This window comes from Phaseolus vulgaris, chromosome 10, assembly GCF_000499845.2.
Source record: "Phaseolus vulgaris cultivar G19833 chromosome 10, P. vulgaris v2.0, whole genome shotgun sequence".
Lineage (NCBI taxonomy): Eukaryota > Viridiplantae > Streptophyta > Magnoliopsida > Fabales > Fabaceae > Phaseolus > Phaseolus vulgaris.
This window is the reverse complement of record NC_023750.2, coordinates 27,841,215-27,860,346: the sequence shown is the minus strand read 5'-3', so window position 1 is coordinate 27,860,346 and position 19,132 is coordinate 27,841,215. Positions and strand designations below refer to the sequence as shown.

Below are 19,132 nucleotides of genomic sequence, written 5' to 3'. Positions count from 1 at the left end.
TGAGGATGTAGAGTTGCTAGTGTCGTCGGTGTCATAATCATTTAAAAGCATATTTCTCTTTCTAGGACACTTAGCAGCATAATGTCCTCTTTCATGACAATGAAAGCACTGAACATCTCTTGTTTTGGGTTCTTTAGAAAAACTCTTTTTTTATTTTTCTTTTTCAATTTATTTTTCTTTACCTATATCTTTGTGTCTTTCATACCCAGATTTGGAAGGATAGCGCTCCCTCTTACACTTTTTCCTAGAATAGGATGTGCTAGGATAATATTTTCTAGAGCTAGATCTTCTTTTGATTTGTTGCTCTACCCTAACACATAGTTGAACCAAATCATCTAAATCTTTCAAAGGTAAAAGTTCAACCCTATCCCTTATGTCTAAGTTAAGGCCACTCTAAAATCTGGAAATGGTTACTTCATCCTTCTCCTTAACATTAGCCCTCAGCATTAATAGTTCCATTTTCTGCCTATACTCCTCTACTGATTTATCTCTCTGTTGAAGTCTTTGGAGTTGATACATCAACTCCCTATCATAGTAGGAAGGAATATGGTGTTTCCTAAGGGTAGTTTTTAGTTGAATCCAATGACGGATTTGAACCTCAAGATCTTTTAATAGTTTAGACCACCAATACATAGATAATCCCTGAAAGCTAAGTGTAGCTAGGGATAATTTTCTCTCTTCTTCCACATGGTGACTAGCAAAAATTTGTTCCACCTTCATCTCCCAATCCAAAAATTCATCTATATCATTTCTACCATGAAAAGGAGGAAGGTCTACCCTGGTTTCTTTTGGGAAATTGTCATATCTAGAGGCCTATGGCGATGTCCTCTATGTGTTTCCTCATTATTATCAGAGTTACTGTCAGATTGTTCAAGATAAACATAATTTCTTCTATGCCTCTACCTTTCTTCCCCACGCCCTTTTCCCATGTTTTGATTGAGAACTAATTGTCCAGACATTTCTCTCAACTCATCCATTTATTTATCTGTATTTTCTCTATGTTTTTCTAATTCTGTTCTAAAAAACCTAGCCTCTTCTTTCCACCCATAGTCATCTTATATGTTCTAATTACTACCTTGAACACTAGATGCATGATTATGATAACTCATTTTGAAATTAAAAAGAAATGATTTTCACAAAAAATTTATTTCAAATGAGTGATAAAATATTTTCACAAATAGGTTTTAGAGTTGGTGAAGTTTCAATCAAAGTCAACAAGTCAACTGTCTCCAAGTTCACTCTCAGGAAAGAGAGGTGAGTCACTAGGACTGCTTAAATACCAAGTCTTCCCTTAGCCAGAGCTTAACTCGAATAGTCTTAACAAAGTTTTTCCGTAAATGTGATGTATGCAAGGTGTCCTAATGATCAAAGGAAGATCAACTACAAACGGAGAGCAATAACCTAGGTATCACGGAGACTTAGAAATTAAACAAGAAGGAATTAAGGGCAAAGAAAATAAAAGAAGGAAAGACGGAAAAGTAAACTAGACGTGTCCTATGTGAAAGTGCAAGTGACACTTAGAGCCCCTTGACACACTTTCACGACTAATGAACGAATTTAGCTATTACAATGTTTTTAATGGGATTGCTTTTTAAGAATTTTCCCCACCAATTAATTTAAGCAAAAATAAGCAAGGAAAATAAACTTGAACACAAAGGTTTCGTGATACTAAGCTAAAAAAAATTTTTTTTATGAATTTTGTTCCTGTCGGTTGACCAAATACGTCTTCGTGCGCCTACGTCACTCTCACGTCCAGAATCTCTGCGCTTCACATGTGCTTTATGCCTGAAAACACAAAGACAAAGGGCGCCCTAGAGGTCGTTTGCACTCTGACGCTCAAGTCAATCTTAGGGTTAGGAAACACCAAAACTGTATAACTGTCACTGTGTGTGTGTTAAGCGGCGCAAATGAATAACGTACCTTGCCAAGTTTGTGGCTTTCCTTTTTATAGACTGAAACTAGGGTTTCCTCTTTACCCAAAATGGGCTTTCTAACAGGATGGGCCCACTACTATTGTTACCCTACTCTTAGGATAACCTAGCACGTGGGTTCCCTAACTAGAGTGCAACCTCTGATGGGGTGACCACTTGGGTGCCTCCTCGTGCACCTGATCTCTAGGGTCACCCGCCTTTGGGAGTGTCCTAGTTGTTCACGTGCCATGCATGCAGCTCATCCCTGGAATGCAGCCGTCAGAGGTCATATCTTTCCAGTGGCTCTATACTTGTGTTACGCCTAAACGTGTCATCCACCCTACAAGCATGGACTCTCGTGACCTAGGCTTCTCCCTTTCTAGTAACTGGTGTGTGGTCTAGGATCCACCTCTCGTGGCCCAGCTCTACGTTCGGGTCCTGATGTCCGACCTCTCCACAATGTCTAGTGGCACGTCGATACATCCTGGTGACCGATGTCTAACCACTCTTTGGCTCCTTGGCGCACGTGCTTCGTGAGATATTGGCCCACACCGCTCGTGGGACCCTGCTTACATGGCACCAATATTACCAGTGGTCAACGATGCCCGAGGACTGGTCGGTACACAAGCCCCCCAGTCTCGAGCTGACTTGTTCAGCGAAGAGACTAGGTCCTCGCCCGGGCGACCTGCGTTCTAACAGCGCCTCTAATGAAATCTTTGAACTTCAGGTAGCACGCTTGCCCATCTTATCTACCGCGCATAGGTAGCGGGGGTTTGCACACTAACCTGAACTGACCTCACCCTTGCTCTAAACCAGGGGAGGATTTAACTGTAACTGCGCTGCTCAACCTTGGCGTTCTCACTCGAGGGGGCGGTGTTCTCTGCGAACCTGCCCTTTTCTTTCTCGAGACTTCTAACCCAAGGAAAAGCCTGTGACTGACCTCTTAAAGAGGATTTCACCGATGAACCATTTCTCTCACCCTTAACGTTCTCACTCGAAGGGAAGGTGTCCTCAACGAACCTACCTCCTCCACACTCGAGATTCTCTAACTCATGGGAATGACTCGTATCTGACCTCGTCCTCGCTCAAAGGCGAGGGAGGGTTTCTCTGGTGAACCATACTTGTTCATTCTTGGTGTTCTCACTCGAGGGGGAGGTGTTCTCTACGAACCTACCTTTCCAACACTCGAGGCTTCTAACCCAAGCGAACGGTTCGCAATTGACCTCATCTTCGCTCAAAGGTGAGGAGGATTTAATTGGTGAACTATTTTGTTCAACCTTGGTGTTCTCATTCGAGGGGGAGGTGTTGATGGAAGAGGCCCCAACACCAATCCTATCAAACGCCACCAAAAATGCTACATTTAAGGCAATCACTAGAGTCATAGTCAAAGAGAGGTCAATGGGACATTTTTACATGTCATAGACTCTAGTGTGAGATAGTTCTTCTTCCTTTTCTAGTTAAAGTAGCATAGTTTAAATCTTTTTGTAAATGTGATGAAACATGCAAAGTGGTACTTAAAAGGCTAGACCTAATGGGCATAAATTCTAGACCAACCACACAAGGAATACTTCTAGAATTTACCTCCATTTAGGCGCCACCTCACCCATGTGCTCCCATGTGCCATGTGCTTCCATGTGCTCACACTTGCATGTAATTTGGCTAGCATTTCATTTGTATTTGGCTCTTCAAATTCCAGCCCTCCAATCCTATATAAGGAGGTGCTTGGCTCTCATTTTGTAAGATTGAATTGAGTATTGTTATGCTGCCAAACTTGAGCCATACTTTACTCTCTTGCCTAAGATTTAGGTTTTAATCTTCAATCCTTCACCTACCAAAGGGGGCTGGCCGAACCTCCCTCAATTTCCCTACTCTCATGCACCTCCAAGGTAGCCACACCTCCTAGGAGGGCCTTGATCCATCAACAAACCACTAAGCTTCCGCAAACCACCCAAAAACCACAAAAGAGAAGAGCTCAATGCCATCATTTGGTATCATGAGCTATGGTCTTCAAGAGATAAGTATCTCTTTGTATTTTTCTGCTTGAGTTCTTCTTATATTCATATTGTGCATCTTTGTTCATCTTGTCTTGCTGTTTTTTATATTTTAATTTGAGTTGGATGCTCTTCTTAGCATTTCAATCGGTAGAATTTTTCAAATTGTGCTTGAGCATCTTATTTGCAATTTTTGTGTAGGATTCTTTGGTGAATTAGTTGCTGTTTTTTATTTTTAGGTTGCTTGAGTCTTGATTGAAATTCTATTCGGTTCATATTAATGTGTTTGAGTCATTTTATTTTTTGAATCTATAAGTTTTGTCAAGTCATGTGATTCCAAAATTTATCAACAAATCTTAGTAGTTCTTTTCTTGATTTATTTGTTTCTTGTTTTGTTTTGAGTGCCTAATATGAATTCTGTTTTGATTTGATCCTTTGGTGCATTTTTCTTTTTAGTTTGAGTTCATATTTGTGTGCTAGATCCACACAAATTCCATCACATTAATTCCATTGTGTTTTTGAAGTATATCTTTCTGTTTTGATTCCAGATTTCAGAATCCTCTCTTTTCACAAATCTGTTTTGGATGTTTTGCTTTATGAAAATTAAATACGTCATAAGAAAATTATGAGCCTCTGGATTTCAAAAGTTTGAGGTGTTAGCACAAAAAGAAAAAAAGAATCAGTTGAAAACACAAAATAGAAAAAAAAAAAAAGATAAATCATACAAAAGAAGTGTGCATTCTGGCACTATACCTGACGGTAATTGGACACTGTTTTTGGAAAAATTATCATAATTAATTGGCGCATGTGATTGAAGTGAAACCAACGCCAATAGTTTTTTAAGAAAATGAATTGATTGTGTTTAAATTTTTAGAAACAAATACAAAATAGCCAGCTAAACAAATCAATTAAGTCACGCTTTCTGCACCACAATATTTTCAGTGGTGCTATTTTGGTTTTTCAAATCACTTCTAGTGCCAATCTTTAGGTTCCTTTTGTGTGCCATCCATTATTTGAGTGCCTATTTTTATTTGCTTGTCCAATTCATTCTGAACTCCTTCTAGTTGTGTCATATTATTAAATCCAATTGCAGTGGTGCTGTTTTAAAATTTTAATTGTTTCTTGCTTTCTTTTCTTGACCTCTAAATTTGTTGGTGGATAAATATCAATTGTTGCTTGTTGAGTGGGATTTGACTTGAGGAGTGATATGATTCCACTAGCCAAATAAAGATGATTCTTTGACATTCTATGGAATCAACTTGAGTTGGAGATAGCTTAGGCACTTTTAATAGAATTGGATCAAGGTTCTATGTTTCAAGAACTCACCAAAACTTGCACCAAACACCAAACTCACATGGAAGATCCATCTATTGTCAATTGAACCGATTAAAATGTGTAAAAAGGCAAAAGCACCGTTTAAACAGAAATGCACCGAACAAATCAACTAGAATTGAAGAAGAAACAAATAGAAACAACTAAGGAAACAATGAACCGAAGCAAAGCTGGAATTAGACTGAATTGCCGAACATAAAGAAACTAAACATGTTTTAGGAATTTCATATGAACATGAAGATGAAAGAAAGAAGAACTTATGGAGATGGAAGACTTGGTTTGGTGATCACGCCACTTGGATGGTGAAGGCTCCAAGATGAGTGAGCTAGTGCTGCCACTTGAGAGAACCAATTGCACTCAAGATAAGACAAGGTGAAGGAGAAGACAAGTTCTCACAAGTTCTCTCTCAAATTGAGTAGAGTTTCTCTATTACTAATTTCCAATCTGAATTTACAAAGGCAAGCACCTTTATTTATAGTCTAAGAGGTGCTGAAATGAAAAGCTAATTAAACTCAAATTCCCCCCTAAATGACATAAAAGTGGCGCCAACTTAGAGCATGAGGAAGGTGTGACTTCCTCTCTTAGTTTGGCACCTCCCTATTACATCTACACTCCTTTACTAAGCTCACACCCCCCAAGCTTCCTATAATTTTCCTAAACTAAAAACCTAAAGATGCTTTTACAAAAGAGGTGTCTTATGTTTCCCTCTAAGCACCTTTTTAAACACTTTTCTATATTATTGACAATTTAAAAGAAACTATAAAGAGAGATATTTGAAGCCCATTCTTGAAAGCTTGTAGACTTCTTTGGCTTTAGGCTTGATCCTCTCTTTATTTTATGTCTTCTTTTAATTTTGAGAAGACTAGAAGGAAGAACCTCAAATGTGAAGGTGAATGACCTCTTCCTTCATTAATAAAAGCCTCCTTTATTTGATTCTCATCAAGGAGAGTCTAGCTTTACTTAATAGGTACTGTATTGAAGAATTTAATTACTTAAATCAAAGAGGATCAAGGCAAGGGGCAGCTACAAACATAAAACCAAAATACACCATACACCTTGAAGGGCACAACCAAGAAGAGTAACAACAAGTCAAAAGAGTGCCTTGCTGAAATTTAATTTGTGCAATTTAATTTCTTTGCATTTCTTGAATTGTAATTACATTTCACTCTTGTTAATTAGTAGCTTAATCACGCAATTAGATGGTGAGTGTGTCTTCAAAGGCTCAAAGTGTCTAAGAAGCCTCACCTAGGAACGACTAGTTTAAGCTTTCTAGTTTAGCCTTTGTTAATTGCTTTTGCCTAGTTTCGCTTAATTGCTTTTGCTTAGCCTTGTTTAAAGCTTTGATAAATTGCTTTAGTTGTTAGATAGCTTTGCATTGTTTTCTTGCATAAAATTTGATTTCTCCATCCTCATTGTGTTCTAAGTGATTTACCTAAAGAAAGGATTGTGTGAAGATTTTGAGGGATAGTTTTTTGCTAAGGCAAGACGTGGTATTTAAGTAGTCCTTAGTGACTCACCTCTCTTACCTAGAAAACTACCTTCATTAACTTTCCTCTTCTTTCTTAAGGTAAAGCACTTCTACACACAAAGTTTTAGTCATGTCTTCTCACTCCTCTAAATCTCTTAAAAGTGATGTGAAATCCTTGAAATCTCTTTTAAAAAAAATTTCCAAGGATATTCAATCAATTTCATTTAAACAATTCGAGAATGAGGCCAAAAATAATGAATTGACTAAAGCAAAGCATGAGAAGTCTCAAATTTCAAAAAAATTACATTCTCATGCATATAGCTCTCAAGTTTATGATTCTTTTGGGGAAGAAAGTCTTAGGATAAATGGATATCATCAACCATCCCCTAGGAGAGCAAGAAAATAGAGACAAGAAATCCTAAAGGAAGTTAAGGTAGAGCTACCTCATTTCTATGGAAAAGAAGATGAAGAAACATATCTATATTGGGAGATGAAGGTAGAGCATTTGTTTGCTTGCAACCATGTGAGTGAAGAAAAGAAAGTACCCTTAGCTACCTTAATTTTCAAGGTGATGCTATGTATTGGTGGAATACCCTAAAAAGAGAGAGGCATCTCCACAAGGACCCTCCCATTACAAATTGGAATGACCTTAGGGGGAGCCTTGAGATGTCGCCATATTCCCTCACTTTACAATAGGAAGTTGATGGACAAGATCCAAAGACTTCATCAAGGAAATATGAGTGTAGAAGAATATTGGCAAAAGATGATGTCATATAATAAGAGGTGTACCGACCAGGTAGTCGGGAGTGATGACGTGGCAGTAAGCGAGAATATAGGCGTGTTGAGCGGAACACCTGGCTGACAGAAGGGAAGTACATTGGGAAGTCTGTGTAGTCTGCCAATCGTTAAGTTGGCGTTCTCCGATCTCTAGTATATCTAACCGGTGGTCACCAGGCTTGTGTCATAGGCGATCAAGTGGTTGGAGATCGCCGAAGGAGGGACATCGCCGAAGGATCAGGAAGGCTTGCTTAGGGCCTTCAAAGGGTACGAATACGAAGGGCGAAGTTATCAGATGATCATTCCCTAGCCAGAGGTTGAGGCAAGGGAACAACTTACCAGAACATGCATGATGAGCAAATAATGCATATCGTGATGGCGGCAGGCGAGACCACAGAGAAGGTGTGCATGGTGACACCCCGTGCTCGCCACTAGAAGAGATCGCGCTCCAAGACAGCTATACACCGAGTTACTCCTTGCATGGGTAACTTAGTCGAACAGCCTGAAAAGTAGAAGTGACGCTCAAGCAGAGGACATTCCAGATGGTGACACGTGTACAGCTGGATGCGAGCCACGTGTCCAGAGGTGTAACCGTCAGGAGAGAGAAAATGCACAGGTATATAAGGAATTCTAACGAACTTCTGAGGTACGCGCGTTTAGAACACTTCTTTACGCTTTGAGAACACTTGAATATGCTGAGAGAGATTTTGCACGGTTCCTTGAGTTTTAGCTTTCCTCTCTTAGATTTTTGGTGATTCCGCCACTGACTTGAGTGTCGGAGCGCGATCGGCAGCAGTGGCGCCACTTTGTCTTTTTCAGGTTCTTGAGGAGAATCGAGGTGTGAAGGACGGAAGCTAGCGTGGTGCAAAGCCGATCCAGTGGGAGATACCTTTGACGTGGCAAGACTCCTGCGTTTTGGTCAACCGGCAGGATCATCAGGCGCCCACCGTTGGGTCGTGTAAAACCTGTCCCCATCCACAGCGTGAGTTCTTGAAGTTTCTGAGATTTTTGTGTGGTTGTGTGCTGGTGCAACCATTTTCGGCGTTTTCCATCGATCGTTTGAGTTTCCATTCGGTGTATCGGCGTTTTTACCGTTCGCTCGAGGTTTTGATCGGTAGTTTGAGGTTCTTCACCGTTCGTTTGAGCTTTTGTTCGGTGGATTGAGGTTTTTTACCGTTTGCGTGAGTTTTGTTCGGTGAATTGAAGTTTTTCTCCGTTCGTTCGAGTTCTTGTTCGGAGAGTTGAAGTTTTTCGCTGATTGTACGAGTTTTAATCGGTAAATTGAAGTCTTTACCGTTCGTTCGTGTTTTTGACCGGTAAATCAGGAGTTTTGGCGAAGAAGCAGTAGGTTTGTGCTGAGAACGCAAGTTTCTGTGAAGGTTTTGCGTCCGAATCGATTGCGTTCTTGGGAGTTTGAGAGTTTTTGACCGATTGATTGCTGGATCGATCGTTTGCTGGTGAAGGTCTTGTTCGCTGAAGTTTGATTTGCTGATTTTTCATGAGAAAGATGAGAAGCAACCGTTCAAGTCCCGTTGTGCCAGCTGCTGCAGAAGGCACCATGACTATGGCACAGATGATGGAGATCATGCGTGCGTTGCAGGCAAATGTGGAGGCATCGCGCATAGAGCAAGCGAAGATGCATGAAGACCTGGTCGCCTCTCAGACCAGAAATGAGGAGCTCAGTAAAGTAACTGAGGAGTTGCGTCAAGCTCTTCAGGAGCAGAGAGGACGCCCAGTTGTTGAAGAGGTTGCGCCATCGTCACCACCGCGCGTTTTCCCAATGCCGTTTGCTCAGGCGATCACGGACACGCCTATCCCTGCGAGCGTAGTACCTGTGAAAGCTTCTTTCACCGGCGTGGAGGACCCTGAGGCACACCTCACTACGTTCCACACGCAGATGATGCTGTCAGGAGGCTCGAATGCTGTGTATTGCAAGATGTTTGTGAGCATGCTCCAGGGAACAGCGCTGGAATGGTTTGTTAGCCTGCCTACGGGTCACATAACCAATTTCCAGCAGTTTTCGAAGCTTTTCGTCAACCAGTACATTGTGAACAAGGCAGTACCAGGGAGAGTCCCTCAGGGACTATTTGAATCGCTTTGGAGCACAGATGGTCCGCTCGCCTGCTAAAGACGAGGAGATGTTGGTATACGCTTTCAAAAGGGCGTGCTGCCGGGACCTTTCTGTGAGGCGCTGATTAGGGCACACCCCGCCACATTTGCTGAAGTTAGGCGACTTGCGGTGGCCCACATCACCGACGAGAGTGAGGTCGCCGAGAAGAGAGGAAGCGTGGCCCCTGCTAGGCCACGAGCCCAGACCTGAATCCAGCCGCAGAGGGTGCTGGAGACGATGGTGGCCAAGAAGGATCAAAGGACTCGCCATCCTTATGATCCGAGGAAGAACAAGGGAAGGGGCCCAGGGCGCCCCAGGGAGTACAATCGCCCACCAAAGTACAAGTTTGTCATGGGGTTGGCGGATCTGATCGCCATTCCCAACATAGCAGCCAGGCTTAAGGCGCCTGAGAAAGTGGGCGACAAGGTGTTGGGACCAAAACCAAACGCCTGGTGTGAGTTCCACCAAAGTTTTGGTCACACCGTTGATTCGTGTTTGGCCCTGGGATACTAGCTCGACGACCTGGTCAAGAGCGGTTTTTTGAATGATTACCTGCTGGACAAGAGGACGGGAGGTGCGTCGAGCTCCCAACCGGCGAGTGGTGAGGCTCAGCAAAATGAGATGCCCACTCACGGCGAGATCCACACAATCGCCGGAGGTTTCTCGGGTGGTCGATGCACTGCATCACAGAGGAAGAAATACGCAAGGTCTGTGATGACAGTGGATATGTTCGAGGATCACTCGCCAGATGTGGACATCACGTTCACAAAGGAGGATCTAGGGACGTTGTGCCTCACGACAACGATCCCATAGTTACCTCGCTCGTCACAGCGGAAAGGAAAGTCCACCGGGTACTGGTGGACCAAGGAACCTCGGCAGATGTAATGTTCTGGCCGACTTTCACGCAGTTGCAGCTACCCCTTGACCAGCTAAGGCCCTATGGAGGATGCTTATATGGGTTCGCTGGCGATCAGGTGGAGGTCAGGGGGTACATTGAGCTGAGAACTACGTTTACGAATGAGGCGGCCTCGAGGACGGAGAAAATCAAGTACCTCGTTGTGAATGCCCCCTCAGCATATAACATTCTGTTGGGGAGACCAACCCTCAACAGAATAGGAGTTGTGCCTTCGACCAGGCACATGAAGGTTAAGTTACCCTCAATGGAGGGGGTGGTGATCACCATCAGATCTGACCAGAAGTAGGCGAAGAAGTGCTATGAAAATAGCCTCAAGAATAAAAGGTCAGTAAGTTACATCACCACGACGCCGCCTCCCGATGTGAAGCCCAGGCCAACAGAATGGCGAGTTGTTGATGCGGCGATGGAAGTGGCCGCCGGAGGCGATGTCACCATGGTGGATGCTGAGCCGGAGGGAGAGAGCGCCGGACGGGAAGAAGAAGCGAGGAACCGCCCAGAGGAAGCGAGGGAATCGGGAATTGCCGGGGCGGTGATCGCCAGGGAAACCAGACCCAAACCCGTCGAGGAGTGGCTCGAAAGGGAGATCGGGGGAAATGTCTTCAAGCTGGGAAGATCTTTGGAGGTTGAGCTCCAAGACCAGATCACCAAGGTGATAGAACGGCATATGGATGCTTTTGCATGGTCTGCTTCAGACATGCCGGGAATTGACCCCGACTTCTTGTGTCACCATTTGGCAATGGACACACAAGTCAGACCAGTACGGCAGAGAAGAAGGAAGTTTAATGAGGAGAGGAGACAGGCGATTAGGGATGAAACGCAGAAGCTCCTCGCCACAGGCCATATCAGGGAGGTCCAGTACCCTGAGTGGTTGGCTAATGTCGTACTGGTGAAGAAGAGCAACGGGAAGTGGCGCATGTGCGTCGACTTCACTGACCTAAACAAGGCTTGTCCAAAGGATTCGTATCCTTTGCCAAGCATAGATGCCCTGGTCGACAGTGCAGCAAGGTGCAAGTTGCTGAGTTTTCTGGACACCTTCTCGAGGGAAAAACCAGATAAAGATGCATCCTATGGATGAAGAGAAAACTGCCTTCATGATTGAGAGGTCGTGCTACTGTTACAAGGTGATGCCTTTTGGGCTGAAGAATGCGGGGGCCACGTACCAAAGATTGATGGATAAGGTACTTGCACCAATGTTGGGAAGGAATGTGCAAGCATACGTAGATGATATGGTCGTGACCTCGTCAGAGAAGAGCAAATACGTCTCGGATCTGGAGGAGTTGTTCACCACGATTGCCAAGTTCAGATTAAAGCTAAACCCCGAGAAGTGCATTTTTGGCGTGGAGGCAGGGAAATTCTTAGGTTTCCTCTTAACTGAAAGAGGAATAGAGGCAAATCCTGATAAGTGTGCTGCCATATTGGCGATGAGGAGCCCGGCTACCGTGAAGGAAGTGCAACAGCTTACAGATCGGATGGCCGCCCTGTCTCGTTTTGTATCAGCCAGTGGAGAGAAGGGCCATCCGTATTTCCAATGTTTGAGGCGAAACAACAAGTTTGTCTGGTCGAAGGAGTGTGAAGAAGCCTTCGTGAAGCTTAAAGAGTACTTGGCGAGCCCGCCGGTTTTCTGCAAACCCTTAGTAGGAACCCCTCTCAGGTTGTATTTTGCTGTAACTGAGAGGGCGGTGAGCGCGGTGCTCGCCCAAGATCAAGACCAGGCTCAGAAGCCTATTTATTTCGTCAGCAAAGTGTTGCAAGGCCCAGAGGTAAGGTATCAGGCCTTGGAGAAAGCTGCATTGGCTGTAGTATTCTCGGCGAGGAGGTTGCGCCACTATTTTCACAGTTTTACAGTGCTGGTGATGACCGACCTGCCCATCCAAAAGGTCTTGAAGAAGCCTGATGTAGCTGGGAGAATGGTAATGATGTGATTCCAATAGCCACATAGAACAAGATTCTTGACACTTTTAGGAATCACCTTGAGCTGGAAAATATAGAGGCACTTTCTTAGAAGTTGGATCATGGTTCTAAGTCAAGAACTCACCAATAACAAGTACCAAATCCCAAACTCATTTGGATTAACCAAATATTGTCAAATTGAATCAACAAAGGAATTATAAAAAGAGAAGACCGAACAGAATTAAACCACAATCAATTGTACCGAACAGAATTTAAGAAACAAAACAAAATATAGGTGCTGGAAATTGGAAGAACCGAAACTAAAAACAACTCAAAACACAAGGCAACATGAACAATTGAAGAAGAAGAAAGGAAGGAGAAGAGAATGCTCATGAAGATGGAAGAAAGGTTGGATGATCACGCCACTAGAAGTATGGATGCTCCTAGATGAGTGTGCAAGCCGCCACTTGAGGAAACCATGGTCCTTCAAGATAAGACTAGAGTAGAAGCTCAAAAGCTCTCCAAATGCTCACTCCAATTTTGAGTATAGTTTCTTTAGATGAATTCAAATCTGAAATTTACAAGGAAGGCACCTCTATTTATAGCCTAAGGTGCTGAAAAAAGAAAGCTAAAACAATTCAAAATTCCCTCCAAAACAAGCTAGAACCGGCGCCTATTTGCAAAGCAAGGAAGGTGTGATCCTTTCCTTCACTTTGGCACCCCCTATTCTACTCCTACACCTATCTACTAATACACCCCCCTAAAGCTCCTAACTAAAGCCTAAAAGATGCTATAACAAAAGAGGTTTCTAAGGTTTCCCTCTAAGCACCTTCAACTAAAGACACTACAAAAAGAGAAAATAAATGTCCTCTAGCTCCCAAGGCTTTGAACATGCTTCTTGTAATCCTTTGAGGTGGACTTTGACCTCCATGGGCGTCCTCCATTTGTGCCTCCACCTCTTCTTGAGCTTGATGAGTGGCCTCCATGTTCTCTTGGGCTTGATCTCCATCAGGTAAAGTGGGCGGTGGAGCTGTCGGAGTTCGACATCAAATATGAGCCCCGAGGACCGATCAAGGGGCCGATTTTCGCTGATTTTGTGGTCGAGCTCTCGTCAAAAGCAGCACGGGTTGAAGGAGACGACTTTCGTTGGGTGCTTTCGGTGGACGGATCGTCTAACCAGCAGGGTAGCGGTGCTGGAGTCTTTCTAGAAGGACCCAACGGCGTGCTGATAGAGCAGTCCCTGATGTTTGCCTTCAAAGCCAGCAACAATCAAGCAGAGTATGAGGCGTTGATCGCCGGGATCTTGTTGGCTAAGGAGATGGGGGCTAGGGTACTGATGGCCAAGAGTGACTCATTATTAGTCACGGGACAAGTAACAGGCGAGTTCCAGGCCAAGGATCCACAAATGGCGGCTTACTTGGAGTATGTGCAGGAGTTGAAGAGTTCCTTTGCCTCGTTTGAAGTAGTGCATGTGCCCAGAGAACAAAATGCCCGAGTTGACTTGCTAGCCAAGCTCGCCAGTTCGGGCAAGGGGGGTAGGCAGAGGAGAGTGATCCAAGAAACTCTGAAGAGGCCTAGAGCATTTGTGGCAGACCACCTGGTTCTTCAGATAAGCAAGTCGACGGAGAAAGCGGCGAGGAGTCACAGGTCCTTGACTCAGGAGACCTTGAGATCGCCAAGAATAAAAGCATGTCGGGGGGAGAGGGTGAACATGACGCAGGTCTGCGCTACGCATGAGCCAGACACATGGATAACACAGTACCAGCGCTGCCTGGCAGATGGCCTTCTCCCGCTGGATCCGGCGGAGGCTAGGAAGATAAAGAAGAATTCCAGCAAGTTCACCATGATAGATGGCGAGCTGTATAGGTTTGGGTTTACACACCCACTCTTAGAATGTGTGCACGGAGAAAAATGCACTAGAATTATGGTCGAGCTCCATGAAGGGATATGTGGAAGTCACGTCGGGGGTCGAGCTCTGGCTGCAAGAACTCTCCGTGCAGGTTATTACTGGCCAACGATGAGGGAGGACTGCAAGAAGTATGCACAGTGTTGCAAGCAATGTCAGCAGCACGCCGATTGGCACAAGGCACCTCCAGAAGAGTTAAAGTCAATTTACAACCCTTGGTCGTTTCATACGTGGGGAATTGACATTCTGGGACCTTTCCCATTGGCAATCAGGCAGATGAAGTACTTGGTGGTGGCGATTGAATATTTCACCAAGTGGATCGAAGCAGAACCAGTAGCCCAGATCACCGCACACAAGATCGAGAGTTTTGTATGGAAGAACATCGTGTGCCGGTTTGGTGTGCCTAAGCGCCTGGTGTCAGACAATGGGACTCAGTTTGCAATTCACCTACTGAAGAAGCTATGCGAAGAGGTGGGAATACAGCAGGTGTTTGCATCCGTCGAGCACCCTCAGACTAATGGCCAAGTAGAGTTTGCCAATTGGGTGTTGCTAAGAGGTTTGAAGAGAAGGCTAGAAAAAGCTAAGGGATCGTGGGCTGAAGAGGTACCCCGCATAGTGTGGGCGTACCATACCACCGAGCAGTCAGGAACCCACGAGACCCCGTTCAGCTTGGTCTATGGATGTGACGCAATGATTCCAATTGAAATCCAGGAGAGCTCGCCGAGATTCCAGAATTTTGTGGCGGAGGACTCGAACGAAGAAAGAAGGTTGAATCTGGATTTACTGGATGAGGTCAGGGAGGAGGCAAGGGTAAAGGCTGAGGCAGTGAAAAGAAGGATTGAGCGAAGATATAACTCGAAGGTGATGCCAAGGCAGTTTAGAGAGGGAGACCTGGTGATGAGGAAGGCCCATCAGTACGAGATGGAGAACAAGTTATCGCCTAAGTGGACAGGACCGTTCAGAATAACCGAGGCGCTCGGGAACGGCGCCAACCGCTTAGAAACGTTGGAAGGAGGGGCGATTCCTCGCACCTGGAACGCCACACACCTCAAGTTATATTACAGTTAATGCTTTGTAAGTAAAAACGAACATGAAGAGATTTACAAGCTTTCTACTAAAACAGTTTGAAGGGGACACTTTTTTTCCCTAAGGAGGGTTTTTAATGAGGCCACTCAATAAAGAAGAGTTTTCAAAGTTTAAAGCTTCTAAGATTGCATGCTTGTTGTTTCGAAAGTTTTAGAAAAGAGACCTTATCCTCGTATGTGATTAAAGCAAGTTTAAAGATATGTTGCATGCTTTCTAAGTAAAAGTTTAAAGTCCCCATCGTTTTTCGGCGATTGGCGGCACCAGTTAAAAGTTTTAAAGTCCCCATCGCTTTTCGGCGATCGGCGGCAGTAGTTAAAGTTTTAAAGTCCTCATCGTCTTTCGGCGATCGGAGGCACCAACAATGATTAAAGACCTCAACGCTCTCGTGCGTCCTGAGGCGAGAAAGAGAAAAAGTTCTCCTCGCCCTCGAGCGAGTGCAGGCGAGAAAGAGAAAAAGTCCTTAGTGCATCCAGGGGGGAGGAGATGTACACCCTGGGCAGGTTTAGGCACCAGATAAAGTCCTTCTCGCCGTTGAGAGAGTTCAGGCAAGAAAAAGTCCTTCTCGCCGTTGAGCGAGTTCAGGAAAGAAAAAGTCCTTTTCGCCGTTGAGCGAGTTCAAGCAAGAAAAAGTCCTTCTTGCCGTTGAGCGAGTTTAGGCCAAAGAAAGTCCTTCTCGCCGTTGAGCGAGTTCAGGCAAGATAAAGTCCTTCTCGCCGTTGAGCGAGTTCATGCAAGATAAAGTCCTTCTCGCCGTTGAGCGAGTTCAGGCGAGAAAAAGTCCTTCTCACCTCAGAGTGAGTTCAGGCAAGATGAACTGAAAAGTCAGGGGTGTTCGTGACCTTAAACGGCGGGAAGGGAAGGAAAACGCCTTTCCCCCTTTAAGTGAAACATCAATATTGACTTAGTAAGACCAGAGAAAGCTTCCACGCTTGTAGGCGATGTGAAGGAAGATGAAATCCTTCTCGTCCTGAACGAGTTCAGGTATGGCGTGAAGGGTGAAAGAGGTTTAAGAGATAGCTAAGGTAGGTTCAAAGAGAACACCTCGCTATCCAGCTCTTTGTTATGAAACTCAGGGAGGTAGAGAAGGATCCGAAAGGTGCCTCTACCCCCCAGATGAGGGAACAATAGTCAAGTTATGAAGGCAAAGAAAGCTTACATCGCCAGAACCCTATGGCGATCAAAAGAATTCCAGGCGATGACGGGAGTAAAGGCTAACCTTGTCGGGCAGACCAGGTAGACTGTATTGTGATACCAGTTTAAGTTAAAACCTGCTGCCTAGTAAGTAGATTATGTTGAGGTTTATTGCCTTAAGTTTGCAAGTTGTATTAAATGTCATCGTTTGAGAGCTAATAGTTGCTCAAGTTTTGCTTTGAGTTAACAGTTTGATAAATTGTTATAAAATTAACAGTTTGGTCAAGTCCAAAGCAGTAAACGGTTAAGCCCGAGTATCGCTGAGTTGATTTATTCGAGTAAGTTCTACCGGTTATGTTGGTTAATCACACAGTGAGTAAGAGTAAGAGGTATTCAAAGAGAAGTAGCAGAAAACAACATCTTAGTAGAAGAAGTTATATAAAGCAGTATCAGTTCAAGTTTATACGCAAAACAGCTGTTATACATAAAGTTTTACAAGCAAAGATGAAGCGACAAGTTTCAAAAAGAGATGCGGTGGGGAGAGGCAGTTAGTCTTCAGACGGCAAGATCTTCCCATCCACCACCTCGTTGCAGATCGATACCATGGAGAGGTCGAGCTCGGGGTATTGGCACGAAACTTGCTCCAAAGCGGCGTCGAACCCGGCGGCAAGGACTTGGGCGGAGCTTTGCTCGAGATCTTCGGTTTGTTTCTTCAGCTCTTCAGTTCGTTTCTTCAGCTCTTCAGTTTCCCCGCGAGCTTGAGCAAGGTCTTCAGCAACCTTTTTGCCTTCGTCCCGCGCCTGGGCCAGCTCTGCAGCGATCTTCGTGGCCTCCTCTCGAGCTCTGGCGAGCTCAGCCATGGTGTCGTCCCTCTCCTTCTCGACCTTCCCGAGGAGGACCTCCCGATCTGCCGACCTTTTTTCAAGGTTTTCCACCTTGGTCGCATCTGCTTTCATTGCAGCCTCCAAGTTGGCCACCTTGAGCCTGTAAGGTACCAGCTTGCTCTCCAACTCGATTTTCTCTTGGGCTTGGAGGTGCAGTTTTTGGTGCAGATCAGAAGCCTCCTTACGCGCGCCTCTTAGTTCAGCGTTCATGGCGTCCTCCAGCCTTGAGTGGTCGATCTCCGCCATCATCAGGTTGCAAGAGAGCTTTTCCGCCTCCATCCTTATCAGACGGTTTGACTCCTTGAGCGCTGAATTCTTGTCTTGGAGCTTCTTGTTCGAGTCCTTCACAGCCTTCGATATAATTGAGGGGAGATCCTCTGCCATCATCTTCATCTTGGCTGTGAAGGGTCCCCAAACCTCTTCGATGGAGGATGGGAGGCTCGAGGTTATTGCTGAAGGAGGCGCTGGGGGAGCTTGGTGCTGACTTTCACCACCACCCTCTTGAGTTTGAAGGGCGAGGGGGGCTTCTTGGCGTGGTGGTGAAGTCGGAGACTCTGTTATCAGGATCTGCGAGTTATGACCACCCTCATCTCCTCTTGGTGCGGCCCCAGCGATAGACGTGGTTGAAGGAGGACCCTCTCCAGCAGATACGAATGGCGTGGAGGCGCTTGGAGGGTTCTCAATAAAATTGGGGTCGCTGCTTTCAACCACAGGGGGCGCGACAGCCAAGGGTGTTGCTTGGACTAGTTGTGTTAGAGCTGGAGGTGAGGGCGGTGTTGGAGTTGGGAGTGCAGGTGGTGAAGAGGGAGCCACCCTTGTCCTCTTGGTGACGAGGCCATCCTCAGTCGCCTCGTCATCTTCTTCTTCTTGTACCACTTGAGGAGTTTTCCTCTTTAGCTTCCTCAAGACAAGCTTTTTCCTTTGAGGGGCGGGTAGTACCCCGGAAGAGGTTGCACCTCGGGGCGGGGTTTTGTCTTGAGTAGCGGCGATTGCCACCACCGGGTTAGGCACGGTTTGGGAGCCCGCCGCTAGTTTATGGGATCGGGCGATCGCCTTCAATTTTGCTAATTTCCCCTTTCCCAACATGTTATTTGCATGAGGTAAAGAACGGTTGAGCAATCAAAACAGAATCAGATAATACAAGCACATTTATGCAGGGACAACATAAGCAATACATAGATGGAAAGATCAGAGTCAACACAGAGTAATAGAATGCCAAAGCAGAGCAAGGAAGACGCTAAGTTAAGTATTAACTTGAAGTGAAGGACTTGGTGTGGAGGTAGGAGCTAACCTATGTGTATTTCGAGTTGGCTTTCGAAGAACTCGTAGGGAATGATCGAGGCAGTGGGGAAGGTAATGTTGGCGGCAGCTACGCTCTTCTAGAAGAGGCAAAGGTCCTTGTCCAATTGCCCCATGTTGTCAGGGCTCCTTGGTCTTCTGAAGCTGTCCTTAGCGTCCCTGTCCCCCTTATGTACCCAATATAAAGGGAAGCCGTCGAGCAGTGAAGGATCTTGGTCGTTTTGGCACACCTTCACGAACTTCCCCTTCCAGTCTTTGTAAGATTGCTGGAAGATTGAGAAGATGGATCTGCAGCAATCCCGTTCAGACTGACCCAGAGGCGATCTCCAGAGTTTTTTGCCTCAAATAAGAAGAGAAAGACGTCGACTGAGGCCGGTAACAGCAGATGTGCACAAAGAAATTGGAATGCCCTTATAAACGCCCAGCTGTTGG

The 19,132-nt window shown here is 45.1% G+C and overlaps 1 protein-coding gene across 1 annotated transcript; it reads right to left on the bottom strand.

Annotated features, from left to right (window-relative positions):
- Positions 1-393: 393 nt before the first annotated feature.
- On the bottom strand, positions 394-18,487 carry LOC137817833 (uncharacterized). Its single transcript, XM_068621059.1, has 2 exons — positions 17,513-18,487; positions 394-714 (listed from the first exon to the last, which is right to left on the bottom strand). The coding sequence occupies exons 1-2, from the start codon at positions 18,485-18,487 to the stop codon at positions 394-396; spliced, it is 1,296 nt and encodes a 431-aa protein (XP_068477160.1).
- Positions 18,488-19,132: the final 645 nt, after the last annotated feature.